Source organism: Polyodon spathula, chromosome 19 (genome assembly GCF_017654505.1).
Source record: "Polyodon spathula isolate WHYD16114869_AA chromosome 19, ASM1765450v1, whole genome shotgun sequence".
NCBI lineage: Eukaryota > Metazoa > Chordata > Actinopteri > Acipenseriformes > Polyodontidae > Polyodon > Polyodon spathula.
The window spans coordinates 34,936,015-34,956,414 of NC_054552.1; the positions used below are offsets into that span (position 1 = coordinate 34,936,015).

Consider the following 20,400-nt stretch of genomic DNA (forward strand, 5'->3'; position numbering starts at 1 on the left):
GGCACTACAGTATGTATGGACTGTCCTGTACAATCTTCAGAGGAGGGACTGGCACTACAGTATGTATGGACTGTCCTGTACAATCTTCAGAGGAGGGACTGGCACTACAGTATGTATGGACTGTACTGTACAATCTTCAGAGGAGGGACTGGCACTACAGTATGTATGGACTGTCCTGTACAATCTTCAGAGGAGGGACTGGCACTACAGTATGTATGGACTGTCCTGTACAATCTTCAGAGGAGGGACTGGCACTACAGTATGTATGGACTGTCCTGTACAATCTTCAGAGGATGGACTGGCACTACAGTATGTATGGACTGTCCTGTACAATCTTCAGAGGATGGACTGGCACTACAGTATGTATGGACTGTCCTGTACAATCTTCAGAGGAGGGACTGGCACTACAGTATATATGGACTGTCCTGTACAATCTTCAGAGGATGGACTGGCACTACAGTATGTATGGACTGTCCTGTACAATCTTCAGAGGAGGGACTGGCACTACAGTATGTATGGACTGTCCTGTACAATCTTCCTGGACTGGCACTACAGTATGTAGACTGTCCTGTACAAGGACTGGCACTACAGTATGTATGGACTGTCCTGTACAATCTTCAGAGGATGGACTGGCACTACAGTATGTATGGACTGTCCTGTACAATCTTCAGAGGAGGGACTGGCACTACAGTATATGGACTGTCCTGTACAATCTTCAGAGGAGGGACTGGCACCAGTATGTATGGACTGTCCTGTACAATCTTCAGAGGAGGGACTGGCACTACAGTATGTATGGACTGTCCTGTACAATCTTCAGAGGAGGGACTGGCACTACAGCCTGTATGACCGGTGCTTGGTCATACATAACCCCTGACCAAAGCAACATGTAATTTCCTCCTCCCCCCTGACCCCTGTCCTGTACAATCTTCAGAGGCGGGACTGGCACTACAGTATGTATGGACTGTCCTGTACAATCTTCAGAGGAGGGACTGGCACTACAGTATGTATGGACTGTCCTGTACAATCTTCAGAGGACGGACTGGCACTACAGTATGTATGGACTGTCCTGTACAATCTTCAGAGGAGGGACTGGCACTACAGTATGTATGGACTGTCCTGTACAATCTTCAGAGGAGGGACTGGCACTACAGTATGTATGGACTGTCCTGTACAATCTTCAGAGGAGGGAGGGTATGTATGGACTGTCCTGTACAATCTTCAGAGGATGGACTGGCACTACAGTATGTATGGAAACTGTACAATCTTCAGAACTGGACTGGCACTACAGTATGTATCCTGTACAATCTTCAGAGGATGGACTTAATCTTCAGAGGAGGGACTGGCACTACAGTATGTATGGACTGTCCTGTACAATCTTCAGAGGATGGACTGGCAGTATGTATGGACTGTCCTGTACAATCTTACTGGCACTAGTATGTATGGACTGTACTGTACAATCAGAGGACGGACTTACAGTATGTAGACTGTACTGTACAATCTTCAGAGGAGGGACTGGCACTACAGTATGTATGGACTGTCCTGTACAATCTTCAGAGGATGGACTGGCACTACAGTATGTATGGACTGCAAACTGTACAATCTTCAGAGGATGGACTGGCACTACAGTATGTATGGACTGTCCTGTACAATCTTCAGAGGAGGGACTGGCACTACAGTATGTATGGACTGTCCTGTACAATCTTCAGAGGAGGGACTGGCACTACAGTATGTATGGACTGTCCTGTACAATCTTCAGAGGATGGACTGGCACTACAGTATGTATGGACTGTCCTGTACAATCTTCAGAGGATGGACTGGCACTACAGTATGTATGGACTGTCCTGTACAATCTTCAGAGGAGGGACTGGCACTACAGTATGTATGGACTGTCCTGTACAATCTTCAGAGGAGGGACTGGCACTACAGTATGTATGGACTGTCCTGTACAATCTTCAGAGGATGGACTGGCACTACAGTATGTATGGACTGTCCTGTACAATCTTCAGAGGATGGACTGGCACTACAGTATGTATGGACTGTCCTGTACAATCTTCAGAGGAGGGACTGGCACTACAGTATGTATGGACTGTCCTGTACAATCTTCAGAGGATGGACTGGCACTACAGTATGTATGGAAAGTTCTGCACAAAATGTATCAAGGGCAGTGGGCCAGGTTTATGTATCCTAGAAGCAAGGTCAGGACAGTAGCTATCAATTCCACTAGTGCATGCTGACTTAACTCTCTGTACAGGCAAAAAAAACCAAAACCCACTGCACTGCACTATTAACAGCTCAGACTGTTTTCCTGCCTGAGCTATAAACCTAAGGCAGTGTGGCCAAATGGTTAGAGCAGGGGACCCGCAAACACTGAACACTCTGCAAATCAGATTTGTCATTACAGCTGGGTACCAGAAAGACGTGAAATAAACCGTGAAGAGATACAGTATTGAGGTTTCACATTCAGACCCATCAGCTTCAGAGGAATGGATTTCTTATACACAGTGGTTGTGTTGTAGGGAGCTCTGTGTTACATCTTATATGTGATACCTTACTCCCATGCATGCCATACAGTACAACATTCACAATCTCTTGGTCGCCCTACGTATTTTATCATCATAGTAAAATCCTACAGAGTTGCATTGACTCTTTGAGACACTGAATGCTATACAAGCAGTAGCCACTCTAATTAGTTATCATGAAGCAGGCCAGGCTCCTGAACTTCAGAAGAGAAGGCATCATTAATCTTTGCAAACAGAAATTTATTCATGTCAGCGTGCACTTGAGCAAGCAGTGTGATTCATCAAGTCGTTGACTATACCATTAGCTGGCTGTGCAAATTTTTCATTTACAATGGGCTTGAGTACTTCTGAAACTGGACTGTGGGAGGAGAGTTCCAACCTATTCCCGTCTCAATGGTAGGAGGGCTCAATGCTTGCAATGCAATGAAAGCATATCTGAGTATTCAGCTGTCACTCAATCAATCCACAACAGCTGTACGTTCTCCAACCTCAGTGTGATATTATCCCATCTCCATTTCCAATGGTACTCACCCAGCATCCCCTTGTTGGCATTGGACATGCACATGTCCTTCTCGGCGCTGGGCATCACAAAGCCGACCACGAAGCATTCCACCCCGTCCGCCATGAGGGCCAGCCCAGCCACGAAGAACAGGGTCCACTGGAAGCGCCCGTGGCCGCACTCCTCGATGATGGCCTCGTACTGGTGCGCCAACTGCTCCTGGTCTTGCATCCTCTCTGCCAGCCTGTCGCCCTGCCCTTCGTACTGGGCCTGCGCTGCCTTCTTGTTGGCCCGGATATCATCGGGGTGGGGGATGCCCTGGTACTCCCCCTCGTAGATCTCATCGTCGTCATCGTGCCCCTCTGTGGCGTCACTTGCCGCGTCCTCGTCCTGGGCTGGGTACTCATTGCTGCCGTAGTAGCCACCCTGGTCCCCTCCTTCCCTGAAGGTTGAGTAGGTGTTGCTGCCTCCTTGGGGGTCCTGGTAGGAATTAGGGTTGTTTCTGTAGCGGTCGTCCATTCTTACAGACAGACAGAAACACGTGATAGAGAGAGTGTGTGAGAGAGCGCCGCTGTACTTACTCCTAGAGCAGGCGTTGACTATACTGGCATAGTCCCCCTACACGCTTGTGTCAGTGCTCTCAGATTCCAACAACCAAAATTGCGGACCAGGGTATATATTTTTTTCAGACAAAAAGTCTTCTGGAGATGTTGCAAACGATTCTAGATGTGTTTGAGCTGCTTTTTTCTGTAAATATACAGCAGGACTCTCCTTTGGGATAAGGCTTTAAATGGACGAACAGGATTCCACTACCTCTTGCTGTTGATTTCTGTAGAAGGCAACGTTCTAGAAAAGAAAGAAAAAAAGATGTATTGAAGCCTGGTAAAACATGTAAAGCTTGGTCACACGAGCAATGCTGTATACTGTTTGGAGGGCTCAATGCTTACCATGCAATTAAAGCATATCTGAGTATTCATGAATCAACACAGACATTGTCACTCATTCAAAACACAGCAGCTGTACTCACTAGTTATCCAGTACTCCCTCAGTATTGAAACAAAATATGGAAAGAGAAAGACTAGTTCATTGTGTTATTCCTAACAATAGTACCATCTGTTTTTAACACAGTATATGTGTGCTCTGGAAAATGTACGCTGCCTCCAGGGCACTGTTCACATACAGTTCTACAGAAGTCATCAAAAAATACAATGCCTAACCTTTTCCTTCTGGGGTAAGGGTTCAGCACCTGGCATTGTGTTTACACAGACAAGAAATAATGCAGACACAGAGGCAAAGAACCACTTGCACTGATTAATAAAAAAACTATTTATATAAGAATTATGTTTGCAAACCCGACCCCCTCATATGCAAAGCACCTGCTGAACACAGATATAAAACTTCATGTAGCCTTCATAGTCACTGAAGAATCCATTCAACTAGATTAGACCACCTTAACAAGGTAGAGTAGAACAGCTTGACATCATGGACTGCAAGGAAAGGCAAGCTGTGACACACACTGCCTGCTTGCGGGCGAGCCTGGAAATGCTTGCTGCACAATGTGTGTAAAGAAGCAGGTTCAGCTGTTCTATAGACTGGATTGAGGTGCTCTGGTTTTGGAGCTGCTTTGTAGGGAATTGTGCATGGCACCGTTCCTTCAAATTGGTCTGCCTGAAGACAGAGCCACTAGTCCTGCACTAAAATACAAGAAAGAAGGCAGGAATTCAAAGGTATATCATAAGGTATTCTGCACATCCTAAGCAGTAGCATAGCAGATGAAACCTACATGAATACAATTCAAATTTTTTTTCAGATAGAAGCAGAAAGCATTAGAGACTATGTTGAAACATAATTGCGAGACCAGACTTGATTTCTTTGTTGGACTTGGAGTGACATATTTTATAATGACTCATTTTTTATGTAGGATTAAGTATTCACATTTCCAGTCATTTAATGGGATCAGAGGGACCTGAACAAATCCTAGTGCTAATCCGTAACATTACAGCGCACTTTGCATCTTTTTAGCTCTGAGCAAAGCAGAATTAAAGCTGTCACGCTAGTAAAGGTTGCCTTTATCTACGGTTCCAAACCAAATCATTCTCTTAATTCACCTAATTAAATCCGTTCCACTTTTCAGTCCTTTCTGTTAGCTTTGAGTGCTGAATGCACAAACCAAAGTAAAACTGTGTACAGGGAGGATCTGCCAGATCACAGGGAAGGCATGGTAATCCTTGCCTGCTTTGGGTTCTTGGAGCAAATCATTGTATAGGGTTAGCTGCAATGTGCTAAATGTCCAGCAGGTGGTGCTGATGTGTATACTTATCAAGTGTGCAGATGATGGCTCTTTGCCCCTCAAAAGCTTACCTAAAACATTTTACTGTGTGGTTTAGAAGATGTATGATGGGAATTAAAAGAAGGAAATTAGAAAGACAGATACAGTACATATTGTGAGGGTAAGAACCATCTTTAATACTGCATCATCATGAGCTGACTGTTCCACTGATAAAGGTGGAGGGGTGAGGTGTGAATCAATTACAGTAATTAATTATTAATGCTAATGAGATGCAGATGTCCTTCTCTCTCTCTCTCTCTCTCTCTCTCTCTCTCTCTCTCTCCTCTCTCTCTCTCTCTCTCTCTCTCTCCCCCTGAGATTTCCCTTTCTCCAGTATCTAATTAACATCTCAGATTGCACTGTTCTCCAGCCCTGGATCACAGCCCTGAGTCATCACTAAAACAAATTGCACAAAACCAGCCATTCCTATGAAGCACTCATTACAGCAGCCAATTAATTAGCAACTCTGTTTTTGCTAAGACAGTGCGCCCAGGATACCTTTCCAAACGAGACTGTTCAATTTGGCTCTCAGTCTCTGGCTGCTTCTTCATGGTCTGTGGTAGGCTGGAGAAGATGCAGTGTATAAAGAATGCACCTGGGTGTTCAGAAGAGATCATCAGTATTTACTATACTTTACCACGTCTCTCTGTCCTTTCACAATTCCTTGTCTGTTCCTTACCGTGCTTTCACCAGGCTTTGCTACAGTTTGTTATGCTTCTCTCATGGTAAGCTGCAGCACATTTTTTGGTGAGAATGAAAGTACAGTACTGTATATTGGCTCTGCTATAACAGTAGGAGCATAGGAAAACAAAATAAAGTCAAAGTATAGGAAAAAATCCTGTTTCAAACCTAAAAATAAAATAAAAATCAGAATAAAGAAACGCGCAGGGACTGTAACACTCTGACTCCAGTAAGCTGCTGTAATGCTGTATCCGTTCCAGTGCTGCCGCCCCCTCTTCAGTACAAAGACGTTTGACGGTCATGGATTCCATATGGACTGATCCCAGGGAATCGCTGTCAGCACCATGGACAGCTCCACCTAATACCACGTTCTCAACACGCTCTGGCACGGGAGCAAGCCATTCCTTTACAACTGCTGTGCAACCAAGCCACCATGGATGGGCGCTGCATTCTGCAGCAATGGCTTTATTTAATGGTCTCTGTACTTTCTGTTTCCGTTTATTATATCATATCATTGACAGCATGTTAATTGAATACAATTAGCGTTTCTTATCTGCATTGCAGACCCCTAAATTCAAAGTGAATGAGGCTGGTTCGCCAGTAATAATCAGGTCCATGGAAAAGGCAGTTTGTGTCTGCATACAAGGCTGTGAATAAACACTGCTTATACTTGTACACTGCTTATATACAGTAGAGAAGAACATAAGCAGAATAAGGGTCATATTTTAGTAGAAGAGTTACAGGATTGCTGGGCACTGTTTCTTTAATACAGAAATACAAGTATCTTTCTGACAGTGCAAAGAGAAAGTAGTAGCAGTTATTCTCAGTATCACAAGTAACTGTGTTTAAAAGGAATTTAAATTAATGTTGTATTTCCTGCAGGTAAAACCTTTTATGACTCTTAAATTGAACCGGCACTCATTTCACTGTATGTCACAAATCAGGATTATTTCTAAGTAAAGATTAATAAAAAAGAAAAAGGAAATGGGTTTGGCGACAGCACATGAAAGCAAATACAAAATGTCGACTCGTTCTCCATCTCAAGACTATTCATCAGCTTAACATGCTTCTACTGTGCATGAAACTGAATTAAGGAACACATTTCTATCAAAGCATCTTTGTTTAGTGTCTACCCAAGCCTAACTATAATTTTGCTGATGCTCCTGTTGAATAGCAAACCGTAAAGAGTAATCAAAAGTTATGGGAAATACTAAAAATAACAGCATGTCTGATGGAAAAGCGTAAATAAAACTGACAGCTAGAAAACACAGTGTATTAAACAATGCTGAACATGCTTCCATTGCATATAGGATGCTTGTAGGCTACTATATCAGTATACAAATCAATAGTTTACATTGGAATAAACTTTCAGCTGATGCTGCTAAAAACATATGAGGGTGTATTCTAATGCTCTGAAAAGGTTTTGAGATTGGGTTACTTTGCTGCGATCCTGTAATTCTTCCTTGTTAAACTAGGATGAATGCCAGCTTTCAGGCTGGATAATATCGGATTTTGGCAAAATGAAAGGACATTCTGTACCGAACTCAGAGTGTCTTGAATAAAGACAGGTGGTGAGAAGGAGGCTAATGCAACACTTGCATTCTGTCTTGATTGCAAAGCAAACAAGCTTTATTCACACCAATCCAGGCTCACGCATGCTTCCTAGCAGCACACTCCATGCATTATATACAAGCCTGAAGCATTAATAATACAAAGCAACACATGTCCTGCCAGGAAGGATGGGTGCTAAACAAAATGCAATGGCTTTCACACCCAGGAATATTACAGTACTATACTGAGGATTAAACATACAAGCACAATGAGAACTTGATGGAATCGTTTAACCCTGTGTTCTTTCTAGAGCTTTCCAGGTTTGAGTTTGTGTAAAAGCGGATTTGTTTGTTTTGCTTCTCATCCAGTAACTACTCACCATAATGATGTAGGTGACAGGAGCACGTATGGATCAGTAAACATCCAGACATGTGACCGGAAGACGAAAAACAATAGAATCTCATGTGACAGGAAGTAAGCAAATATAGAATAGAATGGATCCCTACATACACATACCTATGAACACACAGTTCACAAGGATATGTATATACAGATGTGCAGTGAATCCAGCAATCATCTCTGTTCACAAGGCTATGTATATCCAGAATCCAGTGACCGTCTCTGTTCACAAGGATGGATACTGTATCTCGCTCTCAAGATGAACACAAGACCTCTGGAGGCTGTCCAGGTATTAAAACCTCTTTCACGTGACTGTTTTTTCTCTGCAATGGATTTCATAATGAAGCAGGGTTCAGTTTCCTGCCCTGTTCTGTAATGGATCCCAAGTCAAACCTGAATTAGCAATCATTTCAAGGTTCATTATGGCCAGAGGCAGTTTTTCTTTTTTTTTTCCTGCGGCAGAAACGCAAACCTCCATTGCAAGGGTAACTGTCTGTGGTTTCTGCTTTGACAGACTCACTGTTTAAACTCGTTGTATTGCTTGTTCTTGCAGAAGCACATTAACTCAATTAGCACGATCAATCCTGGTATCAGGTTGTGTACCCAGTCACCACCGAGATTACACACAGTCCTGTGCTTTACCACGCTTCCAGCGATGCTGGATATTCATTCATGTTTGCTGCAGTGGGTTGAACACTGGTTGGTGGGTTGATGCAACATACCCAGCCAAATGTCAATGCATTATTTGATTACGTGGAGATATTTATCTGAGATACAACTGGTAATATCCTAACTCCATAGACATAGAGCTTGGGAACTGAGCACTTTCAAATTCGATTAGCAAAGGCAGCCTGGCCTGTTTGTTGACTCTTTTTGAATTTTGCACCTGTGTCGAAGTGTTGCAGAAATGCTGCCATTGCTGATTGAAAGGAGTGGTGGCTGAAGGAAACAAACCAAGCAGCTCTGTAGAAGGGAGCCTGCTCTGTATACACTACCTGCTCAAAACACACATTCTCTTTCTCCTGAGGAAAAGCTGAGCAATGTATTTCTCTTTTTTCTCGTTTCTTTTGCTGTGCTCTTATTTGGAGCAGTCATGGGATGGCTCTTGTCCCTGATGAAATAAATCTTATGTTACAAGCAGCAGCCACTTAGCCAGAGATGCATTACTGCATTAAGCCTTAATAACCATCTGTTCTATTCTTAGATCAATGATGGATACAATCCTCAGATGTGTACAGAAAAAAGGGGAGAAATGCATCACTGAGAAGAGAAAAACGAAGCTTCAGCAGGAAGCTGGAAGTGGTGGAAGTCAGTGCGTCAGAATGGGGTCTGGGAGCCGTTTCCTGTGCCAGGCTCCGACATGGCGGGCATAGTGGCCTGCTGAGGCCCTTTCAGTATTTTAGATTCAGCACAAAATTAGTAATATTAATAACTATTCCATTGTGAAAGTTTACCAGAGCAAGAAGGGCAGTCTCCAATGTTTTTAATATGGTAATACAATGCCTTTACCATGCTTTATCAAACTCACCTTTGATCGTCTGTCTTTGCCTGTGCCACTTAACGTTATACTTTATTATGCTTTACTGCATTTTAATATGCTCTTCTACTGCAACTGTAAAAGGATAGGGACTACCAATGCTGTTAAACCACATCCGAGTCCAGACAGCAGCTTAAATGCTCTGCAGGTGTGTATTCCATGCATGTGGATTTCTGTAGTGGCATTTTAAGCATTGACAGGTGAAGCGCCAGGTAGTGATTCCTCTTCCTGGCTCGAGAACGTTCAGATCTCATTATTTTAAATGAGCTCTGACAAGGCTTAAGTCTTAAGAAGAAAATTCAAAAGCACTGCTTATGAAACTTTCTCTGCTCATATGTCTTGGCAGCCGCAGGGCCTGTTACCACACTGGCAGAGTCGCATGTGAAACCTCGAGAGTGTTAAACATGAGTGACCTTGACATCCTCATTACAGCTCACACTGCAGGGGCTGGGGCCACTTGCAGGAATTAACAGGGGGCACATGGGCTTGTCTACAGGGAGGATTTTAATAAGCTTGAATGCAGCTGGTAGCTAGAAAAACTATGAGAGCTGCTTTTCAGCACACATGATCCTGCATGCAAATGAGGCACTGCTTGAGAAACTTCACTTCAAAATTTCTACCACATCATCTGATATCTTTCAAATCGCAGTTTCTGAAGTTGCAGATGGAATTCATTGCAGGGAAATAAGTGTGAGAGTAAGGGTGTGTGTGTGTAAATGGGACAGGGATGCAGCATACTGATCAGGAAAGGGATTTGGGACTTCTTGATGAAAAATCATTCAAAACAAGACCAATGCACAGCTGTGATGAAAAAAAAACTAGGCGCTGGGCTGCATTGTAAAGGGAAAGAATACAAATAGTCTAAATGGACTGTATGGACCGGTAGACTGTATGGACCTGTAGACTGTATGGACCTATAGACTGTATGGACCGGTAGACTGGGTAGACTGTATGGACCTATAGACTGTATGGACCAGTAGACTGGGTAGACTGTATGGACCTATAGACTGTATGGACCGGTAGACTGTATGGACGGGTAGACTGTATGGACCTATAGACTGTATGGACCGGTAGACTGTATGGACCTATAGACTGTATGGACGGTTAGACTGTATGGACGGGTAGACTGTATGGACTGTATTTTATTGTACATTGTCGCTCAAACGTGTTTTCCACTGAGTGTCAATGTAAGCAAAGTGCTTGATTTAACCTCAATAGGTTTCCAAGTAAAACATTTCAAATAAATGAATAGAGTCCTTATGCATGAAAAGGGCAGGACTTCACTCATCCACACATAGCAGAGACCCCTTGAGGCTTCTGTCAGAGACTGGGGATGCACTAATGCACTTTCTAGTTTAATGTCTTCACTAGATCCCTGGTGACTCTTAAGCATTTATACCCTTTTCTTTATCTATGACCTTTATTTGCAGTGAGATAATCGTTCACTCTCTTGCTGCTATAGAAAATCCTCTCAGCAGACCCTGTATATCTGTATAAAGTAACGTACTTTATTTGCATTTCTGTGTTATGTACAGCTTGCAAACCATTCCCACAGTGTGCAGTATACTGGGATTGCAGTATTCTATGCTGTAGGGTTTTTACTAGGGAAGTATAGAAGTCACGAGTCTTATGCATACTTAGTCATCCACATTATACACAGGAGTTGCATTTGATTCAATTCAATTCAATTACAATTCTTCATTAATTAACCAGGCTGAGAATGCAATGAAACAGATTGGAAGGAAGTCTGTTGCATACTCAGAACTGTTCTCATACTATATACTGTAAAGGATGCCTGTGGAAGCCTTTCAGACGGTTTTGCCTCTCTTTAGTGGAGGGTTAGGGTTAGGGTTTAGGGTTAGGGTTAGGGTAGGGTTAGGGTTAGGGTTTTGGGTTAGGGTTAGGGCTAGTGTTTGAAAACAAGTTGAAGCGTACTTTCCAGTGAACAAGCTCAACATTCAAAGTTCTGCCTGGCTGGAGCTTCCACCTGTCTCAGTCATCGAGGGCTGTGGAGTGTTCCTCCATCGCTCCCCTGCACAGCACACTAATCCTAGTGACTGAGAGAACCTCAATCCCTCAGCATGTCTCAGTCATCGAGGGCTATGGAGTGTTCCTCCATCGCTCCCCTGCACTGCACACTAATCCCAGTGACTGAGAGAACCTCAATCCCTCAGCGTGTCTCAGTCATCGAGGGCTGTGGAGTGTTCCTCCATCGCTCCCCTGCACAGCACACTAATCCCAGTGACTGAGAGAACCTCAATCCCTCAGCGTGTCTCAGTCATCGAGGGCTGTGGAGTGTTCCTCCATCGCTCCCCTGCACAGCACACTAATCCCAGTGACTGAGAGAGGGCTGTGGAGTGTTCCTCCATCGCTCCCCTGCACAGCACACTAATCCCAGTGACTGAGAGAACCTCAATCCCTCAGCGTGTCTCAGTCATCGAGGGCTGTGGAGTGTTCCTCCATCGCTCCCCTGCACAGCACACTAATCCCAGTGACTGAGAGAACCTCAATCCCTCAGCGTGTTTCAGTCTTCGAGGGTTGTGGAGTGTTCCTCCATCGCTCCCCTGCACAGCACACTAATCCCAGTGACTGAGAGAACCTCAATCCCTCAGCGTGTCTCAGTCATCGAGGGCTGTGGAGTGTTCCTCCATCGCTCCCCTGCACAGCACACTAATCCCAGTGACTGAGAGAACCTCAATCCCTCAGCGTGTCTCAGTCATCGAGGGCTGTGGAGTGTTCCTCCATCGCTCCCCTGCACTGCACACTAATCCCAGTGACTGAGAGAACCTCAATCCCTCAGCGTGTCTCAGTCATCGAGGGCTGTGGAGTATTCCTCCATCCCTCCTCCCTTATTGTAAGAGCTTTGTGAAGTGAATGCGACCTGGAGTGAGAAGCCGGAGCAGACACAAGCATTTACATGAAGCCACTCAATGGTAAAGTGATTTGTTGAAGAACTTTTAAATGAAACATATGGGGGCTGATACAAATATCTGAGTACAGAAGATCGCTTGAGTATACTACACAGCGCAATACTACTGTCTACAAAATGAAGCGCCACCTGGCGGAGCCACTAAGTGCATGCTATACTGTACTGAGATGTACATCAAAACTGTCTTTTTATGGGATTTCAGGTTTTTTTACTTGAAGCTTGAAAAACATCAGTTCGTGAATGAACTTTTAAACAGCCTGAATGACAAGCTGCTTAAAGAAACATCAATTAAACTATAACTGAGAGATTAACAGGCTACCCCTTCCGAGGACAAGATGGTTTTCAGAGTTTGAAACAGCCCACAGCCCTGATGAGAGTTTCATTCAATCCTCACAGGTTTTCAGAGTTTGAAACAGCCCACAGCCCTGATGAGAGTTTCATTCAATCCTCACAGGTTTTCAGAGTTTGAAACAGCCCACAGCCCTGATGAGAGCGTTATTCAATCCTCACAGGTTTTCAGAGTTTGAAACAGCCCACAGCCCTGATGAGAGCTTCATTCAATCCTCACAGGTTTTCAGAGTTTGAAACAGCCCACAGCCCTGATGAGAGCGTCATTCAATCCTCACAGGTTTTCAGAGTTTGAAACAGCACACAACACTGACGAGAGCGTCATTCAATCCTCACAGGTTTTCAGAGTTTGAAACAGCACTCAGCCCTGATGAGAGCATCATTGAATCCTCACAGGTTTTCAGAGTTTGAAACAGCCCACAGCCCTGATGAGAGCATCGTTGAATCCTCACAGGTTTTCAGAGTTTGAAACAGCCCACAACACTGATGAGAGTGTCATTCAATCCTCACAGGTTTTCAGAGTTTGAAACAGCACACAGCCCTGATGAGAGCTTCATTCAATCTTCACAGGTTTTCAGAGTTTGAAACAGCCCACAGCCCTGATGAGAGCGTCATTCAATCCTCACAGGTTTTCAGAGTTTGAAACAGCCCACAGCCCTGATGAGAGCGTCATTCAATCCTCACAGGTTTTCATAGTTTGAAACAGCCCACAGCCCTGATGAGAGCGTCATTCAATCCTCACAGGTTTTCAGAGTTTGAAACAGCCCACAGGCTGCATTAACCCAGTGAGAGAAGGGTACTGTGCACGGCTTCACTCTGATCTCCAGCACTCACACCTCACTGTTAATGCTCTACGTTTCTCACTGGATTTATTAAGTTGCTTTTAGGGTTTTTGAATTTGCACTTCCCACCATTTCTGTCCTTGAGTTCATTTTCCAAACCAAATGCCCAATGGCTGGGCAATCAGTAGCCCCTGCGCTCAGCTCAGTGTAGGACCTTGACTTTAAACAGACTGTATGCTACACTACGTGGTAGCATTGTGCAACACGTAGTGCCGTGTGGGCACAGATTAGCATTGTAAAGGGCTATGAAGCATCTCTATTGAATTCTGCATTAGCAATCATGTGTTCGTAGCACCAGCCTTTTTGGATTTCTTCATCATTCCAGCGAGTGCTGTATTATACAATCTCAGAAAGGTTTCCCAGTATAAATACATAACTACACCCAGGCTACATTAATCATAATGGCAGTATTAATAATAATCCTGGCAGCCCCATGGGGCTAAGCCTCATCCACACACTCCTCAAAGCCTGTGGAGCCTCCAGCACTCATTCCCGGATTTACTGTATGTCTGGAGCTGGAGGTGGAAATGTCACTTCTTCACAGCCTCTTTCTTTGCTGCTATAAAAAAAATCTATTGCATGAAATGTACTCCACTTCAGAGAGAAGAGAGAAGGGAAAAGAAGAGGGAAGAGATCGCGAGACAGATGAAACACTGTGAGTGAGTAGAAATGTATTGAAATCCCCATTCCTGACAGATGAGAGCCGGGGTTTAATCCTGCTTATGACTGCGGACATTTCATTCTGTCCCCTGCCCAAAGCTTTAGATTACCGCTTCAGAAAAAATGAAAAGAATCAACAGCAGGATATCCTTTCACTGCAGCCTTGCTGTTTTTTTTTCCCCAGGGGATGACAGTGGGATACTCTGTCACTCACACACTGTAATAAAGGACATGTAATCAGCTAGTGAGTGACACTTAGCCCTGGCTTTTACCGATGAAGATAAAACAACTAGCATTACCACGGGACAAGAAAAGCCGCTGTCTGCTAATTCAATAATAACAGACAAGCAGCTAAGAGCAAGTGATTTAATCTGCTCACACACATCAGCGCAGAGGGTGCATTGCAGCAGTGCAGTGTTACGGATTGTACTGCTGTGCTGATGTTTTATTAATATGCCTCTTAGCTTCCTAGAAGGGTGGATCCATGGCATGCACAGTGCACCACTAATATGTGTCCCCACTGCACTTCCCCACAGTCTGTCTTGAGGAGCGGTTATAGTCAATAATCCAGACACATAATATGATTTTAAACAGGTGGAAAATGTAATATTCATTTAAAATAATATAAAGTTTCCTTTTAAGCTGCACTCAGTACAGTGCAGATACAAATACAGTGGAAAATGCATAATACATGAAATAATAACAACAACACAACAGCCAATAGCAGATATCAGGCTTAAACAGCCTGGAAAGCAAGAGAGAACAGGTGGGTGCATCACGCACCAGAGCTGGGAGGGAGTTCCAAAGAGTCGGAGCCATGAAGCTAAACGAGCGTTCTCCAAGTGTGGTGCACTTTTGCAGCAGACCAGAGTCAGATGACCTCAGCTTGCGGGCAGGAGTATAGCAAGTCAGCAGGTTGAGGAGGTTCTCCTGACTTGTGTGGTGAAGGGCATTGTAGGTGACCAGGAGAGTTTTGAAAATAATCCTGAACTTTACAGGTAGCCAGTATCGCTAGGCAAGGCGGGGGTGATGTGTTCACGCTTTTTACATCTGGTAAGGATCCTGGCAGCGCCATTCTGAACTAGCTGCAGTTGGTTTATTATACCCCCCTCGCATGACGGGTATAATAAATACTGCAGTGTCATGGTTAAGAATGCAGACCCACGACGTCCCTCACATGACGGGGGTATAATAAATACTGCAGTGTCACGGTTAAGAATGCAGACCCACGACGTCCCTTGCAGGACGGGTATAATAAATACTGCAGTGTCATGGTTAAGAATGCAGACCCACGACGTCCCTCGCATGACGGGTATAATAAATACTGCAGTGTCATGGTTAAGAATGCAGACCCACGACGTCCCTCACATGACGGGGGTATAATAAATACTGCAGTGTCACGGTTAAGAATGCAGACCCACGACGTCCCTTGCAGGACGGGGGTATAATAAATACTGCAGTGTCGTGGTTAAGAATGCAGACCCACGATGTCCCTTGCAGGACGGGGGTATAATAAATACTGCAGTGTCACGGTTAAGAATGCAGACCCACGATGTCCCTTGCAGGACGGGGGTATAATAAATACTGCAGTGTCGTGGTTAAGAATGCAGACCCACGATGTCCCTTGCAGGACGGGGGTATAATAAATACTGCAGTGTCGTGGTTAAGAATGCAGACCCACGACGTCCCTCGCATGACGGGTGTAATAAATACTGCAGTGTCATGGTTAGTTTCATATACTGTAGTCCTTTATTTGGCAGGCACTGCGCAGTAATCCTCTTGGCACAGTGAGATTGTCCTTGTTTTAGAGGACGCTACCTTTCCACTGTGAACTCCTCTGGTTTAAATCCAGCCAGGGCACCAGGATCCTGATTAATTTATTACTGCAGAACAACACAGTAAAGGGAAAGGTAACACTTCAGTTAAGGGGCTGCACATGAACCTTTGATATTAATGTGTGATTACAGGGTATTGAGTAACACACATTGTCAGTAAGAGATTTATTTAACTCTGTATAACACATGTACAACAGCTGCAGACTGAAGTCCTATTTGGAGGAAGATGTGTGAAATCTATGATTAATTTATTTCTGCATTGAAAAGGTGTCCTGGAAAAACTTGATATCTTGACAATTTCAGAGTCAGCTACTCAGAAATGATGTTCTGTAGAAATTTTAAACAGATAATATTTCAGTTTTCAGAAAATTGTATAATTTAAAGCAAGTTTAGCTTATCTAAAGAAAATGTGTTTGTAATCAAGTTAAAACGGGACCATGCTGGATTACAGCTTCTTCAAGATGTAAAGGAGGTGCAGGGTGACAGTCTGTGATACTACAGCAGGAATGGAGATGGTGATGGTCTGTGATGCTACAGCAGGAATGGAGATGGTGATGGTCTGTGATACTACAGCAGGAATGGAGATGGTGATGGTCTGTGATGTTACAGCAGGAATGGAGATGGTGATGGTCTGTGATGCTACAGCAGGAATGGAGATGGTGATGGTCTGTGATGCTACAGCAGGAATGGAGATGGTGATGGTCTGTGATGTTACAGCAGGAATGGAGATGGTGATGGTCTGTGATGCTACAGCAGGAATGGAGATGGTGATGGTCTGTGATGTTACAGCAGGAATGGAGATGGTGATGGTCTGTGATGTTACAGCAGGAATGGAGATGGTGATGGTCTGTGATGTTACAGCAGGAATGGAGATGGTGATGGTCTGTGATGTTACAGCAGGAATGGAGATGGTGATGGTCTGTGATGTTACAGCAGGAATGGAGATGGTGATGGTCTGTGATGTTACAGCAGGAATGGAGATGGTGATGGTCTGTGATGTTACAGCAGGAATGGAGATGGTGATGGTCTGTGATGTTACAGCAGGAATGGAGATGGTGATGGTCTGTGATGTTACAGCAGGAATGGAGATGGTGATGGTCTGTGATGTTACAGCAGGAATGGAGATGGTGATGGTCTGTGATGTTACAGCAGGAATGGAGATGGTGATGGTCTGTGATGTTACAGCAGGAATGGAGATGGTGATGGTCTGTGATGTTACAGCAGGAATGGAGATGGTGATGGTCTGTGATGCTACAGCAGGAATGGAGATGGTGATGGTCTGTGATGTTTCAGCAGGAATGGAGATGGTGATGGTCTGTGATGTTACAGCAGGAATGGAGATGGTGATGGTCTGTGATGCTACAGCAGGAATGGAGATGGGTACAATGCAGGCTAATCCCAGGTAAACGCTCTGACAACTAAATCTATGTTTACACTGTGAAGCCTCAAGCCTCCCTAAAGAGTGAGAGAGCAACTCAGACCCCCGTGCCCATCCTTCCATGCCCAACTGTGAGTATTTCTGCAAACCACTCATGAGAACTGCTACTTCAAACAATAGGGGCATTTACTGCACACCACTTTACTAAACAAATACTGATGTGATTTGAACCCTGATCTGTCATGCCAGGCCAGAGCATGAACGCAAAATACCACCTGTGCTGAATCGCTGTCCCCTTTCTGGAAATATCTTCCACTGTCTGCTCTTATCTTCAAGGCGCTGGGCATTTTAAAGTTAGCAATTCAGTTTAATGTGCATGCCACAAACCAATGACAGCTGCTTCCAGCTGACTAATCTATACTGCGGAAGCGCTCGCTGCTCATAAACCAATCATTAACTCTGTCAGGTACTCTCCAAGCACATTTATTTTTCATCATAGAAAACAGGATTGCATGGCTTTCGCTTTCCATGCTATTTGTTATCCTTTCCCCAAAAAATAATGCAATGTGTCAGCTTTAGTAAGGACCTGACTACAGAAATGAAGAATGAAAGCCTCTTTTATTCAGAACAGGAAGCTATTGTGAGATTATATTTTCCAATGACTACTACAGCATGAGTTCAGGGATAATGAACTACGCCTTTGTAATGCATTGTGAAATATTAAATTCAACATGGTAACCTCTTCTACAGAAAGTAAAAGTCGATGGACTCAGAGATTTGACTCAGAAGAAGCAGTAAAATGTTTAGGGTGCAGTGGGAAAACAATTCAAATCAAGTGCTCCTCGAGATAACGAACTGTGCTCCCTGTGTGCATTAAGCAAGAAGTTTAAAAAGCATATACAAACACAATTAAGAACATTTTCAAACAGAGGTCATGATCGGCAGAAAACATATATGAAATGAAAGCCAGACCCAGCAGTACAGAACACACAGAGAGGCAGCAAACAGCAGAGAAGAAAGAGCAGCAGCCACTTTGAACGTACATCACATTAACATTTAATAACCAGGGACTGGCTCAGCAAAACCACAGAGAGAAACGTTGCTTTCAGAACCAAAACTGTGCACTGCTAATAACCGACTGTACTGCACAATGAATGGAAATTCACAGAAGAGCAGACAAAAATAAATAGAAAAGCACAATATATTTGAATCTTCTTTACATTCGGTTTAACACTGACAGTAAGGGCAGTTTGTTGTACTGTGGTCTGCATCTGTTTTCACTTATGAACAAGAGTGGAATTTATCAAGAATTGTTTTTTTTTTTTTTACTTAATTTCAATAGCAATTCAATAGGAAGTGATATCACACCCCCAGTGCCAAACTGTCATAACAAATCTATGCTGTTCGTGTTGAGCGGCAGTGTGTCTCTGGAGGTGTTTCATTTAATAAGTGTTTGCTTTATTTTCAAGGGAGGCTCTTGTGCTTAAAAAAGGATCAGAAACTTAAAACGTCAGTGTGAGCCTGCCCACTGTTTACTGAATAAAAAGGATGAACCCATAAAAGCAAACCCAGCGTTGGATATTGAATTTCATCCATTACAGGATTGATTGAACCATTTCAAATCATTTCATACATCTTATAAGAGTAACGAGATCCAGCACAGGGCAGCCTTGTGGACAAGTATGGAACTGCGAGTGCTGTGTTGCTTGCTGCCCTTTACCAGTGATCTCAACACTGCACCAAAACTGATTGTCTTTTAATATGAAAGGACCTGACTATACCCCTGGACACTTCATTCAATTATATTAACCCTGTATTTCACACCAGCGATCTCAACACTGCACCAAAACTGATTGTCTTTTAATATGAAAGGACCTGACTATACCCCTGGACACTTCATTCAATTATATTAACCCTGTATTTCACACCAGCGATCTCAACACTGCACCAAAACTGATTGTCTTTTAATATGAAAGGACCTGACTATACCCCTGGACACTTCATTCAATTATATTAACCCTGTATTTCACACCAGTGATCTCAACACTGCACCAAAACTGATTATCTTTTAATATGAAAGGACCTGACTATACCCCTGGACACTTCATTCAATTATATTAACCCTGTATTTCACACCAGTGATCTCAACACCACACCAAAACTGATTATCTTTTAATATGAAAGGACCTGACTATACCCCTGGACACTTCATTCAATTATATTAACCCTGTATTTCACACCAGTGATCTCAACACCGCACCAAAACTGATTGTCTTTTAATATGAAAGGACCTGACTATACCCCTGGACACTTCATTCAATTATATTAACCCTGTATTTCACACCAGCGATCTCAACACTGCACCAAAACTGATTGTCTTTTAATATGAAAGGACCTGACTATACCCCTGGACACTTCATTCAATTATATTAACCCTGTATTTCACACCAGTGATCTCAACACTGCACCAAAACTGATTGTCTTTTAATATGAAAGGACCTGACTATACCCCTGGACACTTCATTCAATTATATTAACCCTGTATTTCACACCAGTGATCTCAACACTGCACCAAAACTGATTATCTTTTAATATGAAAGGACCTGACTATACCTCTGGACACTTCATTCAATTATATTAACCCTGTATTTCACACCAGTGATCTCAACACCACACCAAAACTGATTATCTTTTAATATGAAAGGACCTGACTATACCCCTGGACACTTCATTCAATTATATTAACCCTGTATTTCACACCAGTGATCTCAACACCACACCAAAACTGATTATCTTTTAATATGAAAGGACCTGACTATACTCCTGGACACTTCATTCAATTATATTAACCCTGTATTTCACACCAGTGATCTCAACACTGCACCAAAACTGG

At 43.5% G+C, this 20,400-nt stretch overlaps 1 protein-coding gene across 1 annotated transcript in view; it reads right to left on the reverse strand.

Annotated features, from left to right (window-relative positions):
• The window catches only part of LOC121295079 (synaptic vesicle glycoprotein 2B-like), a 36,157-nt gene that overhangs the window by 13,801 nt on the left and 1,956 nt on the right, over positions 1-20,400 (reverse strand). Inside the window, exon 2 of the mRNA XM_041219395.1 lies at positions 3,051-3,864. Coding sequence (XP_041075329.1) covers positions 3,051-3,537 — 487 coding nt within the window. The 5' untranslated portion in view covers positions 3,538-3,864. The remainder of the gene's footprint in view (positions 1-3,050; positions 3,865-20,400) is intronic.